The 15,959-nt window shown below is 48.5% G+C and overlaps 1 protein-coding gene across 2 annotated transcripts in view; it reads left to right on the top strand.

Moving 5' to 3' along the window:
* The first annotated feature begins 1,527 nt into the window (after positions 1-1,527).
* Positions 1,528-15,959, top strand: part of PPARGC1B (PPARG coactivator 1 beta) — a 103,273-nt gene continuing 88,841 nt past the window's right edge. For both annotated transcript variants that reach the window (XM_073575186.1, XM_073575185.1), the window contains exon 1: positions 1,528-1,625. In XM_073575186.1, coding sequence (XP_073431287.1) covers positions 1,554-1,625 — 72 coding nt within the window. In that variant the 5' untranslated portion in view covers positions 1,528-1,553. The remainder of the gene's footprint in view (positions 1,626-15,959) is intronic.

The following is a 15,959-nucleotide window of genomic DNA, read 5'->3' as shown; positions in this document are numbered from 1 at the left end:
GCTGCGCCAATTCTTTGGAATGCACTTCCCAGGTCAATACGATTAGTCCCCAATCCCCACAATTTTAAGCGTGTCCTGAAAACGCATTTATTCAGACTGGCCTATCGCCTTAACACATTAACCTAATCTATCCCTGTGTGGCACAGCCAAAAGTTTTACCATAACCAGATTTCCCGCATCATGTTCCCACATGCTTTATGCATCCATTAGCCCTCTGTGTCTGTACTGTTACACACTTAACATTATGGCTGGTCCATACAATCAGGGCAACTGTTACCACCCACCTTTCGTGTTTACCTCTTTCCTCATAGACTGTAAGCTTGCGAGCAGGGCCCTCTTTCCTCTTGGTATTTGTTATAATCTACTGTATGTGAATATTGTTATGCTGTAATGTCTATTGTCTGTACAAATCCCCTCTGAAATGTAAAGTGCTGCGGAATATGTCGGCGCTATAAAAATAAAATTTATTATTATTATTATATGAGGTTCTGCAGCAGCTGAGGTGTTGTGATAGGTATATACAGAACCCATGTAGTGTACAGTGCAGTGTATTATACAGCTCTGTATACAGGAGAGTCACATATGAGGTTCTGCAGCTGCTGAGGTGTTGTGATAGGTATATACAGAACCCATGTAGTGTACAGTGCAGTGTATTATACAGCTCTGTATACAGGAGAGTCACATATGAGGTTCTGCAGCAGCTGAGGTGTTGTGATTGGTATATACAGAACCCATGTAGTGTACAGTGCAGTGTATTATACAGCTCTGTATACAGGAGAGTCACATATGAGGTTCTGCAGCTGCTGAGGTGTTGTGATTGGTATATACAGAACACATATAGTGTACAGTGCAGTGTATTATACAGCTCTGTATACAGGAAAGTCACATATGAGGTTCTGCAGCTGCTGAGGTGTTGTGATTGGTATATACAGAACCCATGTACAGTGCAGTGTATTATACAGCTCTGTATACAGGAGAGTCACATATGAGGTTCTGCAGCTGCTGAGGTGTTGTGATTGGTATATACAGAACCCATATAGTGTACAGTGCAGTGTATTATATATCTCTGTATACAGGAGAGTCACATATGAGGTTCTGCAGCAGCTGTGGTGTTGTGATTGGTATCTACAAACCCATATAGTGTACAGTGCAGTATATTATACAGCTCTGTATACAGGAGAGTCACAGATGAGGTTCTGCAGCAGCTGCGGTGTTTGCCATATACAGCACGCCCCCTGTGCTATATGGTGTAGTGTATTATATGTACCTGCCTTCTTATATACAGCTAATACAGAAGAGGTTCTGCGTCAGCTGAAGTGTCAGTATAATAAGGCTTTTCCTCTGTCCAGGAGGTTCTGCAGCAGCTGTGTTGTTCGGGGGCTCGCTGTCCTGCACCAATAGCAGCAGCCCTGGCTACTGTAGGGCTCGATGCCCTGGAGCTATGCCGTCAGTGTGCCCTCTTCCCCAGCCCTGTGCCCGCCCCTTTGCCGGCTCTCCTCCCTCTTCTTCTCAGTGAGCTCTCTGCTCTCAGGCTGGAGCTGCACTCGCTGAAGATGGCGGACTGCAGCACACTGCTGGATGAAGCGCTGGAGTCATTCGTGTTTAGTTACCTGACTGACAGCCCGGTAAGAGCTGCCCCCCGTGGGCACAGGTGTGGGCTCTTGGGGTGGGGCAGTGATGGTGCTGACAGTAAGTGCATCTAGAGTGACAGGTGGAATATCCTAGTTTCTGTATCCTGCTTCATGTGCACATTTTCCATGCTGGCACAAATTCCTTTTATTGCAGGTATATGTCCCTACACCCCCCCCCTCCCGAAGGCGGGAATGCACTCCACTCAGCTGTCCCCCTCTCCATATGCATGCTTCCCTAGTGCCCCCCACCATGCCCTCCTAGTGCCCCACACATGCCAGGAGTGCACCATGCTCCCCTAGTGCCCCCCACCTGCCAGGAGTGTTCCACTAGTGCCCATCACATGCCAGGAAGGCACCATGCTCCCCCAGTGCCCTCCACTTATCAGGAGTGCACCATGCTCCCCTAGTGCCCCCCACATGCCAGGAGTGCACCATGCTCCCCAGGTGCCCCCCACCTGCCAGGAGTGCTCCAGTAGTGCCCATCTCATGCCAGGAGTGCACCATGCCCTCCTAGTGCCCCCCACATGCCAGGAGTGCACCATGCCCTCCTAGTGCCCCCCACATGCCAGGAGTGCACCATGCCCTCCTAGTGCCCCCCACATGCCAGGAGTGCACCATGCTCCCCTAGTGCCCCCCACCTGCCAGGAGTGCACCATGCTTCTCCAGTGCCCCCCTACCTGCCAGGAGTGCACCATGCTCCCCTAGTGCCCCCCACATGCCAGGAGTGCACCATGCTCCCCTAGTGCCCCCCACCTGCCAGGAGTGTTCCACTAGTGCCCCCCACATGCCAGGAGTACACCATGCTCCCCCTTTGCCCCCCACATGCCAGGGGTGCACCATGCTCCCCTAGTGCCCCCCACATGCCAGGGGTGCACTATGCTCCCCTAGTGCTCTCCACATGCCAGCAATGCACCATGCTCCCCTAGTGCCCCCCATATGCCAGGAGTGCACCATGCTTCTCCAGTGCCCCCCTACCTGCCAGGAGTGCACCATGCTCCCCTAGTGCCCCCCACATGCCAGGAGTGCATCATGCTCCTCTAGTGCCTCCCACATGCCAGGAGTGCACCATGCCCCCCCTAGTGCCCCCCACATGCCAGGAGTGCACCATGCTCCCCCTTTGCCCCCCACTTGCCAGGGGTGCACCATGCTCCCCTAGTGCCTCCCACATGCCAGGAGTGCACCATCCTCCCCTAGTGCCACCCACATGCCAGAAGTGCACTATGCTCCCCCCCACATGCCAGGAGTGCACCATGCTACCCCTTTGCCCCCCACATGCCAGGAGTGCACCATGCTCCCCCCCCACATGCCAGCAGTGCACTATGCTCCCACTAGTGCCCCCCATATGCCAGCAACGCACCATGCTCCCCTAGTGCCCCCCACATGCCAGCAATGCACCATGCTCCCCTAGTGCGCCCCACATGCCAGCAGTGCACCATGCCCCCCTAGTGCCCCCCACATGCCAGCAGTGCACCATACTCCCCTAGTGCCCTCCATATGCCAGCAATGCACCATGCTCCCCCTTTGCCCCCCACATGCCAGCAGTGAACTATGCTCCCCCCGTGCCCCCCACATGCCAGCAGTGCACCATGCCCCCCTAGTGTCCCCCACATGCCAGCAGTGCACCATGCCCCCCTAGTGTCCCCCACATGCCAGCAGTGCACCATGCCCCCCCTAGTGTCCCCCACATGCCAGCAGTGCACCATACTCCCCTAGTGCCCTCCATATGCCAGCAATGCACCATGCTCCCCCTTTGCCCCCCACATGCCAGCAATGAACTATGCCCCCCCTAGTGCCCCCCACATGCCAGCAGTGCACCATGCCCCCCCTAGTGTCCCCCACATGCCAGCAGTGCACCATGCCCCCCCTAGTGTCCCCCACATGCCAGCAATACACCATGCCCCCCCTAGTGCCCCCCACATGCCAGCAGTGCACCATGCCCCCCCTAGTGTCCCCCACATGCCAGCAATGCACCATGCCCCCCCTAGTGCCCCCCACATGCCAGCAGTGCACCATGCCCCCCTAGTGTCCCCCACATGCCAGCAGTGCACCATGCCCCCCTAGTGTCCCCCACATGCCAGCAGTGCACCATGCCTCCCCTAGTGTCCCCCACATGCCAGCAGTGCACCATGCCCCCCCTAGTGCCCCCCACATGCCAGCAGTGAACTATGCTCCCCCCGTGCCCCCCACATGACAGCAGTGCACCATGCCCCCCCTAGTGTCCCCCACATGCCAGCAGTGCACCATGCCCCCCCTAGTGTCCCCCACATGCCAGGAGTGCACCATACTCCCCTAGTGCCCTCCATATGCCAGCAATGCACCATGCCCCCTCTAGTGCCCCCCACATGCCAGCAGTGAACTATGCTCCCCCGTGCCCCCCACATGCCAGCAGTGCACCATGCCCCCCCTAGTGTCCCCCACATGCCAGCAGTGCACCATGCCCCCCCTAGTGTCCCCCACATGCCAGCAGTGCACCATGCCCCCCCTAGTGCCCCCCACATGCCAGGAGTGCACCATGCCCCCCCTAGTGTCCCCCACATGCCAGGAGTGCCCCATACTCCCCTAGTGCCCTCCATATGCCAGCAATGCACCATGGTCCCCTAGTGTCCCCCACATGCCAGCAGTGCACCATGCTCCCCCTAGTGTCCCCCATATGCCAGCAGTGCACCATGCCCCCCCTAGTGTCCCCCACATGCCAGCAGTGCACCATGCCCCCCCTAGTGCCCCCCACATGCCAGGAGTGCACCATGCCCCCCCTAGTGTCCCCCACATGCCAGGAGTGCCCCATACTCCCCTAGTGCCCTCCATATGCCAGCAATGCACCATGGTCCCCTAGTGTCCCCCACATGCCAGCAGTGCACCATGCTCCCCCTAGTGTCCCCCACATGCCAGCAGTGCACCATGCTCCCCCTAGTGTCCCCCATATGCCAGCAGTGCACCATGCCCCCCCTAGTGTCCCCCACGTCAGCAATGCACCATGCTCCCCCTTTGCCCCCCACATGCCAGCAGTGCACCATGCTCCCCCCGTGCCCCCCACATGCCAGCAGTGCACCATGCCCCCCCCGTGCCCACCACATGCCCTGTGTGCACCATGCCCCCCCCGTGCCCCCCACATGCCCTGTGTGCACCATGCTCGCCCAGTGTCCCCTTTCTGCGCCCCCCCATCTCCTTCCTCACGTGCTCCGCACGTGCACTGATGTGCCCCCCTACATGTGTGCACCCTGGCACTGTGATGCCCGCTCTCCCGCAGTGCGCTCAGGCTTCATTCATTCCCCGTGACCTGACACGTGGAGATCGGGGCTCCCCCGGGCACGGTGTGTAATACGGTGTGCGCTGTGTGCCCGGTTGCCCATGCGGCTGGCAGGATGTCGCATGCGGTGCCGGAGGGGGCGTGTAGACAGGGTGTCCATGTGGCGTGCACAGAGCGGGTGTGTGCTGCCTCCTGGCATCGTCCTGGGCATGGCTCTGCCGTCCACTGCAGTGGCTATGGCATCTACTGCCGCTTCCTCTCTGGCTGGTGTTGGGCACTGTGTCAGGCTGTACTGGCTCCTAATATTACACCATTTAGCGTGGGGTTAACCCTTTATTGCTTTACATGTGATTATCTGTTTAGACCCCCCCCAAAATGCCAGCAATGTTGTTAGATATCCCCCCAAAATGGTGAACTCTTCCAATAAGTAAGGAGCAGGGGGTTAATCGATGTGTCGGTAATCGGTTCTGGATCGCATCGTCCTCTCATTCATCCCTTGTGCCCTTGTGTGTCCGGCTAGAAGAAAGGTGGCAACCCTATCAGGTGCCCAACCCGCGCCCTTCAGGTCACAGTATAGATGCAGCAGAGCCGAGTTTGGCGCAGATCTTCACTGTTAACTGTCTGCTTACATAGGACTGCAAGTTATCCTGCTGAGTCCTTAGTCCAAGAGTTATCACGGTGAAATAGTTAAGTGACAAAGTCAGCTCTGCTACATATGTCACTAGCGGTGGTGTTACATAATGCCAGCAGGGTACACACTGTTCTGCTGGTCCGCTCTGCACTTTGTCCGTAGTGGGGTGACAATGTCCTGGGGGTCTGCGGCAGAAATTGTCGTGTTAGCTGTACTACTGTCCATTTCGTAACCTCACCGCAGACTAGTGATTACGACACCGAGCTGTCCTGTGCATGTGTGTGACGCCGCCTGCTGCGGGCTATCATTACAGGCAGTGAAATCCTGCTATATTGACAGTTATAATGGATGGAGATGGGACTGCATGAATCAAATCCAGCAGCAGCCGGGCCCAAGTAACATCTTACTCCATCTAGTCTGATTCGGGGCTTGTGATAAATGCGTAATGTTCTTTCTCTACCGGTTGGAACAGATCTATACCGGCCAATGCATAGGATGCCACTCCTAGCTAAAAGAAATGCTCCATATGCTCACATCTAGTCTGAGAGCTGCATAACGTAATGCAAGAAACCCTGATTCCAACAAAGTAGCACTTACTGGGCTTCTTGCTGCAGTTTTGCAAAAAAAAATAATTCATATTTGCATGCTATAGCGCTACAGAGTGCTGCTTTATTTGTTTGATTGTAGTTTTGTTATAATCACAGTTTTATCAGCAGGAGATTATCATTTCAAGACTAGTAAACTTGCTGATATATAGTCAACCATGCTGCTGAGCTCTGTATAACCCCACCCCCACTCTTGATGGGCAGCCTTCTGCCTATGCACAGTGTAAAAAGAAAGCTGCCAATCAGTGTTGTGGGAGGGAGAGATTTTATCAAAACTGCACCAAGCAGCTCAATAAGTGATACATCACTGGAATCAGGGTCTCTTTCTTTACTTCATGTTGTTCTCAGATGTGATGGCAAAAAGCTGCTGACAGATTCCATTTAATGCCCAGGTTAGATAACTGCATGGAAAGTATAAGGCACAAAGGCCAAACATCTGTTAAGACAGCATTGGTCACTAGCAATAGGGAGCGGATAGTGGCATTAATAGACTGGCAATTTGTCTTTTGTCACAGTCACAGTCTCAAGGTTTATGCAAATATTTTTTTAATTTTTTTTGCCAAATCACGTGACGATTATACAAAAAAAAAATGTGGGTTTAAACTGTACCCGGTGAATGGAGCCTTGGAATAAATATTCTAAGTCACCTGTCATTTGAATATGCTATATAAGCCTGGGTCACACTTGCGAGAAACTCAGACGAGCCTCGCATCTTAATACCCGGCACTCGGGACCGGAGCACTCAGCTGCATGTGTTTCTATACAGCTGAACGCTCCGCTCCTGAGTGCTGGTGGCATTGCCAGGTATTAAGATGCGAGACTCGTACGAGTTTCTCGCAAGTCTGACCCTGGCCATAGAATAAATCTCTCTCTAAAGCCGGGATCACACATGCGAGAAACTAGGATGAGTCTCACATGTCAATACCCGGCACTCAGGAGCGGAGTGTGCGGCTGCATGTACTGCTATGCGGCAACACGCTCCGATCCGAGTGCCGGCGGCAGTGCCGGGTATTAAGATGCGAGGCTCGTACGAGTTTCTCGCAAGTGTGACCCTGGCCATAGAATAAATCTCTCTCTAAAGCCGGGATCACACATGCGAGAAACTAGGATGAGTCTCACATGTCAATACCCAGCACTCAGGAGCGGAGTGTGCGGCTGCATGTACTGCTATGCGGCAACACGCTCCGATCCGAGTGCCGGCGGCATTGCCGGGTATTAAGATGCAAGACTCGTACGAGTTTCTCGCAAGTGTGACCCTGGCCATAGAATAAATCTCTCTCTAAAGCCGGGATCACACATGCGAGAAACTAGGATGAGTCTCACATGTCAATACCCGGCACTCAGGAGCGGAGTGTGCGGCTGCATGTACTGCTATGCGGCCGCACGCTCCGATCCGAGTGCCGGCGGCAGTGTCGGGTATTAAGATGCGAGACTCGTACGAGTTTCTCGCAAGTCTGACCCTGGCCATAGAATAAATCTCTCTCTAAGGCTGGGATCACACATGCGAGAAACTAGGATGAGTCTCACATGTCAATACCCGGCACTCAGGAGCGGAGTGTGTGGCTGCATGTATTGCTATGCGGCCGCACGCTCCGATCCGAGTGCCGGCGGCAGTGTCGGGTATTAAGATGCGAGACTCGTACGAGTTTCTCGCAAGTCTGACCCTGGCCATAGAATAAATCTCTCTCTAAGGCCGGGATCACACATGCGAGAAACTAGGATGAGTCTCACATGTCAATACCCGGCACTCAGGAGCGGAGTGTGCGGCTGCATGTACTGCTATGCGGCCGCACGCTCCGATCCGAGTGCCGGCGGCAGTGCCGGGTATTAAGATGCGAGGCTCGTACGAGTTTCTCGCAAGTGTGACCCTGGCCATAGAATAAATCTCTCTCTAAGGCCGGGATCACACATGCGAGAAACTAGGATGAGTCTCACATGTCAATACCCGGCACTCAGGAGCGGAGTGTGTGGCTGCATGTATTGCTATGCGGCCGCACGCTCCGATCCGAGTGCCGGCGGCAGTGCCGGGTATTAAGATGCGAGGCTCGTACGAGTTTCTCGCAAGTGTGACCCTGGCCATAGAATAAATCTCTCTCTAAGGCCGGGATCACACATGCGAGAAACTAGGATGAGTCTCACATGTCAATACCCGGCACTCAGGAGCGGAGTGTGTGGCTGCATGTATTGCTATGCGGCCTCACGCTCCGATCCGAGTGCCGGCGGCAGTGTCGGGGATTAACATGCGAGACTCTCTTGTGTGATCCCGGCCTTAGGGTCCATTTACACAGACCAACCAGCGGCACTAAATGATTGCCGATCGGTAAACTGTTACCAGTCGTTTAGTAGCCTGTTTACACAGGACAAAGTGCTGCCGAGAATGATAATCTTTTATGCAGCACAGACGGTCATTTAACCCAACAAGCTAGTGTTCTGCTTGTTCATCGGCTGATCGGCAGCCTGTTTACGCTGCAAGTTTATCGTTACGCGCACTTGTGTAAAATGCACCGTTTATCACCATGGTTGAGATTTTGTGAGGAAACAATTGCCATTTTTTTTCAGTTATGGCTGTGAGGACAAGGAAAAAAAGTCACAGCGTGGCCCAAGTTACTCAATATTTTGTGTGTGCCTTTAGCATTCGTTCAAAGGTTATGGCGAGTCTTGTGGAGCTATAAATCTCATACACATCAGTAGTACTATGAAACCTTAGGAGCTGGATTAGATTGCAGCGTGCTGAAATTGAGATTAGCATTGCCAATGACATCTCCGGCTTTGATCAAAGCTCGTTTCATACGCGGCGTTCTTCGTGGCGTTTTTCATTTCATGGGGGGTTGTCCAAACCACCACAGCTAGATATCTTTTAAAGTCATTAGTGAAATAGTAGCATGCTCATGATAGGGAGATTTTCTGGTATGTGCTAAACAATCCAAAAATCCAAAGCCGTTCCAAAAATGCCGTCAGGTCACTTGGTGGCTCAGTGGTTAGCACTGTAGCCTTGCAGCACTGGGGTCAAATCCCACCAAGGACAACACGTGTTTGCGTGGTTTTCCTTCACACTCCGGTTTCCTCTCACACTGGTGATAAGGCCTTTAGATTGTCTGTAAAGCGCTGTGGTATACGATGGCGCTATGTAAGCGAGTAAAATAATATCCTTTTTTTTCATATTATGGCATCTGTGGGGTTAGAGTGGGACTTTTGAGCCGCAGGTGGTAGAAAATGTAAATTTGACAATTTCTAGCCCATGTTTCTCTCATGCCTTTTGTGTAGGCCCCAAGCAGGTATTTTATTGCTTCTCGGCCCCACAGGCTGCGGCCAAATGAAATAAGATTAGAAAGCGAGTGGAAATATAACCCAGTATGTTAATCCCCTCACTGCTGCGGCTGAATGGATGTTGTATGTGATTAAATAGTCTAAGCCGCCTGGTAAAATATTATCCGGCGTCCATGTGTGGTCAGCAGTTGCCGCTGCCGCGGTGCATGTGTGGTAACGCGTGTGCTTACGTTGATAGTCTATGTAGTCCCTGATGCAACTTCGTGTAATGCTTCCTGGAGCAGTCACATGCTTTGTAAATTATAAATGGAAGGCGTATGTCCTGACGTCCCTCATTACTACCTCACCAGCCCCCTTTCCTCCCGCCCTGTGCCGGCCTCCTCCTTACTACTCTCTGATATGTGAATGGAGGCAGCTTGAGGCATGTTTTCCCTCAGTGACATAGAGGCCATGAGGTGGCTCAGAGCAGAGTGTTTCCTCCTTTCTAACATGTGCTCTGTGCTCCAGAGGCTTTTGTAGGCCTCAAGTATTGACACTAGTAGAAAAATGACTATTTTTTTTTCACTTTATAGAATGTTCTAAAAGAATTTTTATGTAAGGTTTTACAACTCCTAGTTTACAAGTAGTGATACCGTTGTAAATCCATTTTGTGAACATATATGGAAGTGTTTTGCGGGTTAATGGACATGTTTACGCCAGCAATTTGCTGTAATCACTTAGATGCCATTAAAATACTATTTTTATTTGGGTCATGGAATAAAAATCTCACAATCTCAGTTTGGTCTAGTTCTTAAAGGAACCCTGGTGTTTTTTTTTTCCATGTATGTACAGTGGGCAAAATCAGTATTTGATACACTGCCGTTTTTGCAAGTTTTCTCACCTACAAAGAATGAAGAGGTCTGTAATTTTTATTGTAGGCACACTTCAACTGTGAAAGACAGAATCTAGTGATGAAAAACAGAAAATCACATTGTATGATTTTTAAATAATTTAATTGCATTTTATTGCATGAATTAAGTACCGTATTTGATCGCCTACCAACCAGCTACTCACAGACCTCTTGGTTTTTCTTTAAGAAGACCGCCTACTCTGCACTCATTACCTGTATTACCAAGGCCAAGACCAGCGACTTGTCTAAGGACACCAGGGACTATATTGTAGACCTGCACAAGGCTGGGGTGGGCTACAGGACAACAGGCAAGCAGCTTGGTGAGAAGACAACTGATGGTGCAATTTTTAGAGGATGGAAAAAATACAGGATGACTGTCAATCTTCCTAATTCTGGGTCTCCATGCAAGATATTGCTTCATGAAGTAAGGATGATTCATCAGGTAAGGATGAAAAAGGTCAGGAAATAGGCCAAAACTACACGGGAGGATCTGGTCAATGACCTGAAGAGAGCTGGGACCACAGTCTCAAACATTACCATTAGTAACACACTACGCATTCATGGTTAAAATCCTGCAGGGCGCGCAAGGTCCCCCTGCTCACGCTAGCACATGTCCAGGCCCCTTTGACGTACGCCAGTGACCATCTGGATGCTCCAGAGGAGGCATGGTAGAAGGTCATGTGGTTAGAGGAGACCAAAATAGAACTTTTTGGTATCAGCTCCGCTCGCCGTGTTTGGAGGAAGAAGAAGAATGAGTACAACCCCAAGATCACCGTCCCAACCCTGAAGCGAGGTGGGGGAAATATCATACTTTAGAGGTGCTTTTCTGGAAAGGGTACCGGACGAGTGTACCATATTGAAGGGAGGTTGGATGGAGTCAGGTATCGTGAGATTTTGGCCAACAACCTCCTTCCCTCAAGAAGAGCATTGAGGATGGGTCTTCCAGAATGACAATGACTGGAAACAGACAGCCAAGGCAATTAAGGAGTGGCTTCTTAAGAAGCAGTTCAAGCTCCAGGGTTGGCCTAACCAATCTCCAGACCTGAACCCTATAGAAAATCTTTGGAGGGAGCTGAAACTCAATGTTGCCCAGCGACAGCCCCAAAACCTGAAAGATCTGGAGAAGATCTGTATGGAGTGGTGGGACAAAATCTCTGCTGCAGGGTGTGCAATCTTGGTCAAGAACTACAGGAACAGTCTGACCTCTGTAATTGCAAACAAACGTTTCTGTACCAAATATTGAGTTCTACTTTTTCTATGGTATCAAAAACATATTTCATGCAATAAAATGCAAATTACTTATGTAAAAATCATACAATGTGATTTCTGTTTTTTTTGTTGTTTTGTTTTTTAAGATTCTGTCTCTCCCAGTTGAAACGTACCTAAAAATAACAAGCCTCTCAGTTTTTGTAGGTGGGAAAACGTGCAAAATATTGGCAGTGTATCAAACACTTATTTTCCCCACTGTATGTGTAATGAGTGCGGTAACATCGTCACCCGTCGCTCTCTTCTACCATTTTCAGCGGTGCTTCGGTGGCTTTTGTGTTTGAAGTGGAGGTCACTTTCTCAATGTGAGGCTGGGTTCACAAATGCAGTATTCGGTCAGTATTTTACATCAGTATGTGTAAGCCAAAATCTGGAGTGGAACAGTCAGAGGAAAAATATTGTAGAAACACGTCACCACGTCTTCATTTGTCACTCACTCCTGGATTTGACTTACAAATACTGAACAGGTGAACGTGGCCTAAGTCTATGAGATTCCGAACAAGGCTACGGAGCCTAATTTTCAGTCTTCTAGACTTACATTAAGAAAATTCAAAAAAGTGTCCTTTGCTCCACACAGAAGACACGGTGATTTGGCAGGTCACAAATGTGGTCACAGGAAACCAGAGCTCCGCTGAAAACGGCAAATGACGACCGGTGAATATATTGTTGCGCTCATTACACATACACACATAATTGCTAACAATGGGAGAGACAATAAAAAAAAAATTACCAGAGGGCACTTATAAAGCGAAAACTACTTTACTGACCTTCAGTACACACTGTAACTTTACATACGGTGGCGTAGAGTTTGTTAATGACTGATTAACCAGAGCATATTCCAGAGTGCGGTGGCGCACATTTATCAGTCATCAGATACCACGGTGCTAGGCATTTGGTTGGTATGTCAAGGCTTTTAATTACTTTACAAGTAGGGTAGTGATAATGCAGACCTGCAGGCGCTAGTTAACCTGTAGCAGAATTGGACTAAGCCTAAGTCTGCTGAAGGGATTTACATTGTGTTTTAGAAATCTCTTTTAGGTTTATTAGTGGGGTTTGGGGCTCCAGAGCTTATTATTCAGCCTGTAAGTGAATCATTTATTACATACTTATGACATCTTGGACCTAATTTATCATTTGCAAATTTTTTGAAAACGCTTTTCTTTTTCTATCTTTTGGTATTCGCTGGCTTTTTTTTGCTCCAAATTCATCCAATTGGAGCATGAACTTGGTGCAAAGTCAAAAATTATCTTAATTTTTGTCTTTGAACTGTTTTTTTTTCTTGATTCTTTAGTACAAAAAGTCCCAAATCCTATAAAATATGGCATGTAAGTCTTCAACTGCGCCAAAATAAAAACTCCGACAGGAACTGTATTCAAGGCCGCGACTGGAGTGAGAGATGCCCACCCAAAATACGTCATTTGAAAAAAGTCTCATTTGATGAATTTGTCTTAACGTTCTGGATAAGCAAAGTTGTTGAGGAAAAATAAAGAAAGACTTTAAAAAAAAACGACTTCGAAAAATGGCACAAATCTTACAGAGAATAAGGCCTAAATACTAAAGCCAGAAATAAAGGGCAGAAAACTGGAGAAAACAACAATAATGAATTGGGGCGGTAGGTGAAAAAAAGACATTGATCATTGCCACAGTCTGCATATTGTGCACCTCTAGGCTTTTAATTCTGTGAAGGTGTAAAGATATAGGTCTTTGTGATACTTGAATAGTAGAACACAAGCAAAGACATGCTATTTGGTCATTATAGAAGATACCTAATTTGGTATACAGGCTATAAATAACAAGCACTGACCTTTATTAAAATTATTTTGAAAGGGAAACTGTCAGGAGGATCAACCCTCCTAAGCCGTCTATATGGGCATGTAGGTCATAGGAAGCTGAATAACATAATATCTTGATTTCTGCGATCTGATATCTTATTCCAGAGAAATCCATGTTTTCTTAATATGTAAATGATCTATTGGACATAGGTCTCCCTGGGAATAATCCTCCAGGTAATTTTTTAAATGAAAGGTGGCATTACCAGGGTGAGACATATAAATTAAGAGCAGTCAATCTAGTCATTTCTTGGCTCACACTGGTAACTCTCGCCTTCATTCAAAATGAGTTTTAGAGTCAGATTCTCAGGGAGATCTGTGTCCCACCCATAGATCTTAGCAGCTCATTTATATATTAAAATGAGCAAGGATTTCTCTGGAATAAAGGCCCCGTCACACTAAGCGAGATCGCTAGCGATATCGCTTAAGCGTCATCGATTTTGTGAAGCAGCAGCGATATTGCTAGCAATATCGCTATTTGTGATACTTACCTCCGACCGGCTCCCCCGCTGTCTATCGCTGATCGTGTGAAAACGTCCTGGGCCGTTTCTCGTCGACCGCTTCCTGCTGGCGCCGATGAGCGACGCGTGGACGCGGGTGGGAGGACGTCTTCATCGCCGCGTCTGACAAGTAAGTAACGAACACCGACCGCTGCTGCATCGCTGGTGAGATCTGCCTGTTTGGCAGCTCACTAGCGACCATTTAGCGATGCACCAGCGATCCTGACTGGGTCGTATCGTGGTCGGGATCGCTGGTGCATCGCTAAATGTGACGGTACCCTAAGACATCAGATCAGAGATATCAAGGTATCATGTTATTCAGCTTCCTATGACCTACATGCCCATATAGATGGCTTAGGAGGGTTGATCCTGCTGACAGATTCCTTTTAAAACTTGGATAAATTGATAGCAGAGGCATATTTAAAGGCACTATTGCAAGACCCCTATACAGAATGTTTCTGGGTAAATCGTCTAAAAAATGACTATCTAAAGCTATATTTGCCAATGCCCACAATAAATAAAAGCAAAAAAATAAAGCTGGGCACCAACTGCCATGTTAGAGACACCTTCTGAATATGTCCAACAGTGCCACAGTGCCTTTATCATGTGTTCCCGTTTGGAGCAGATCCGCAAAGAATAGATCAACATGAGGAAAGAATAAGCAATTTTCACCCTCTCCATGTAATTGTCTGCACCCCCGGCCTCCTGCTGCTTGCTTCATAGAATGTGAAAAAGCTACAGAGATTTATTAGACTTCCGAACTGATGGGGACTGCCACACTTTCCCATTTTGCTTACCAAATGATTAAACTTTCTAACAGACTTTATTGCTGTTGTGTGTTTTTTTTTAATTGTAACGTAAAAAAAGTTGAAGTGGACTTCAATAATTTGAACCATTCATTTCAGGTGTATATATTCCCATAAAAAATGTATCCTCTTAATATATTGCAATAATATCATATAGCACTGTGCACTTACAATTGCTCATTTTGCCTTTCTACCTGGTAAATTCTCTCTTCTCTGCTCTATGTAGATACAGGAAATCTCTTGTCCATGCACAATTCATTCTCCTCTTCAACTCCTGACCCAATTTTACCCCCAGAGACTTTTGCAGTGACTCATGATTCATACAGAGAAAATTGACCTCCTGTGTCTACATAGTTAATCATGTGATGTCATAGACCTAATGGAAAAGAGAAAAAATAATTTTGCAGACAGGCAAAATGTGCAATTGTAAGTGCACAGTGTTATATAATATGATGATTACTATTTATTAAGAGGTTAAAAATTTTGATAGGAGGAGGAGTGCTTCAATGAGCTAAAGATCTACTGTTCCTTATTAGTTTGGCTGTGCAACTTGTCACTTACGTTCTGGTGCCCCATTAACAATTGATCAACTGTATGATTACATCTAGTGGAATATGTGGTCCCAATTGTGGCTACAGTACAGTCACTACTTGGGAGCCCAGACCCCACGTGATATGTTTATAAGATGGTAACAACTTGTCAAGAAGCAACAGAACCTCGGCTGCCGCATTACTCATGCCAGGAGCCCAGAGTGCGGAGACTGTATGGAACCCTTGATCTGCTATTGACACTAGATTACTATTCTTTTTCCTTCCTTATGGCTGCACTTTTTAATCAGTGTCCCTGGAAGTGTTGGCTTGTTCTCTGAAGACTTAAGACTTGTAAACTACAAACCAATGTTTCACCATGACCTCCTTGACATTTGAGCAAATGTGTTCTTTTTAAGGCTGAAAGGCAGCGAGCGGACTCTGAGAACGCAGAATGATTGTGAACTTTGCAGAGACTTTCCGAATCCTCTTAAACAGGCTTTGGTAACATAATTGGAATTAGCTCTGTGCTGGAAAGGATTTGTAACATTTGCTGCAATGCCTGAACTTTGTCACCAGTAGCTGTAAAACATTTTCTTGAAGGCATTTTATGAATGTTACATTCGGTAGTAGATTAGATCCTATTTGGTTACAGTGTTGTAATTTGCAAATAAAGGAAGAAAACCAGTCTGTTTAGTGCCACCTACTGGATGTATGTGCCCTTGTCAAGGCAATGTCTATATGACCTTTTATAGGCTATA

Source organism: Dendrobates tinctorius, unplaced genomic scaffold (assembly GCF_039654945.1).
Source record: "Dendrobates tinctorius isolate UK_male_01 unplaced genomic scaffold, ASM3965494v1 ptg000043l, whole genome shotgun sequence".
NCBI lineage: Eukaryota > Metazoa > Chordata > Amphibia > Anura > Dendrobatidae > Dendrobates > Dendrobates tinctorius.
This window is presented reverse-complemented; position numbering and strand designations above follow the sequence as displayed.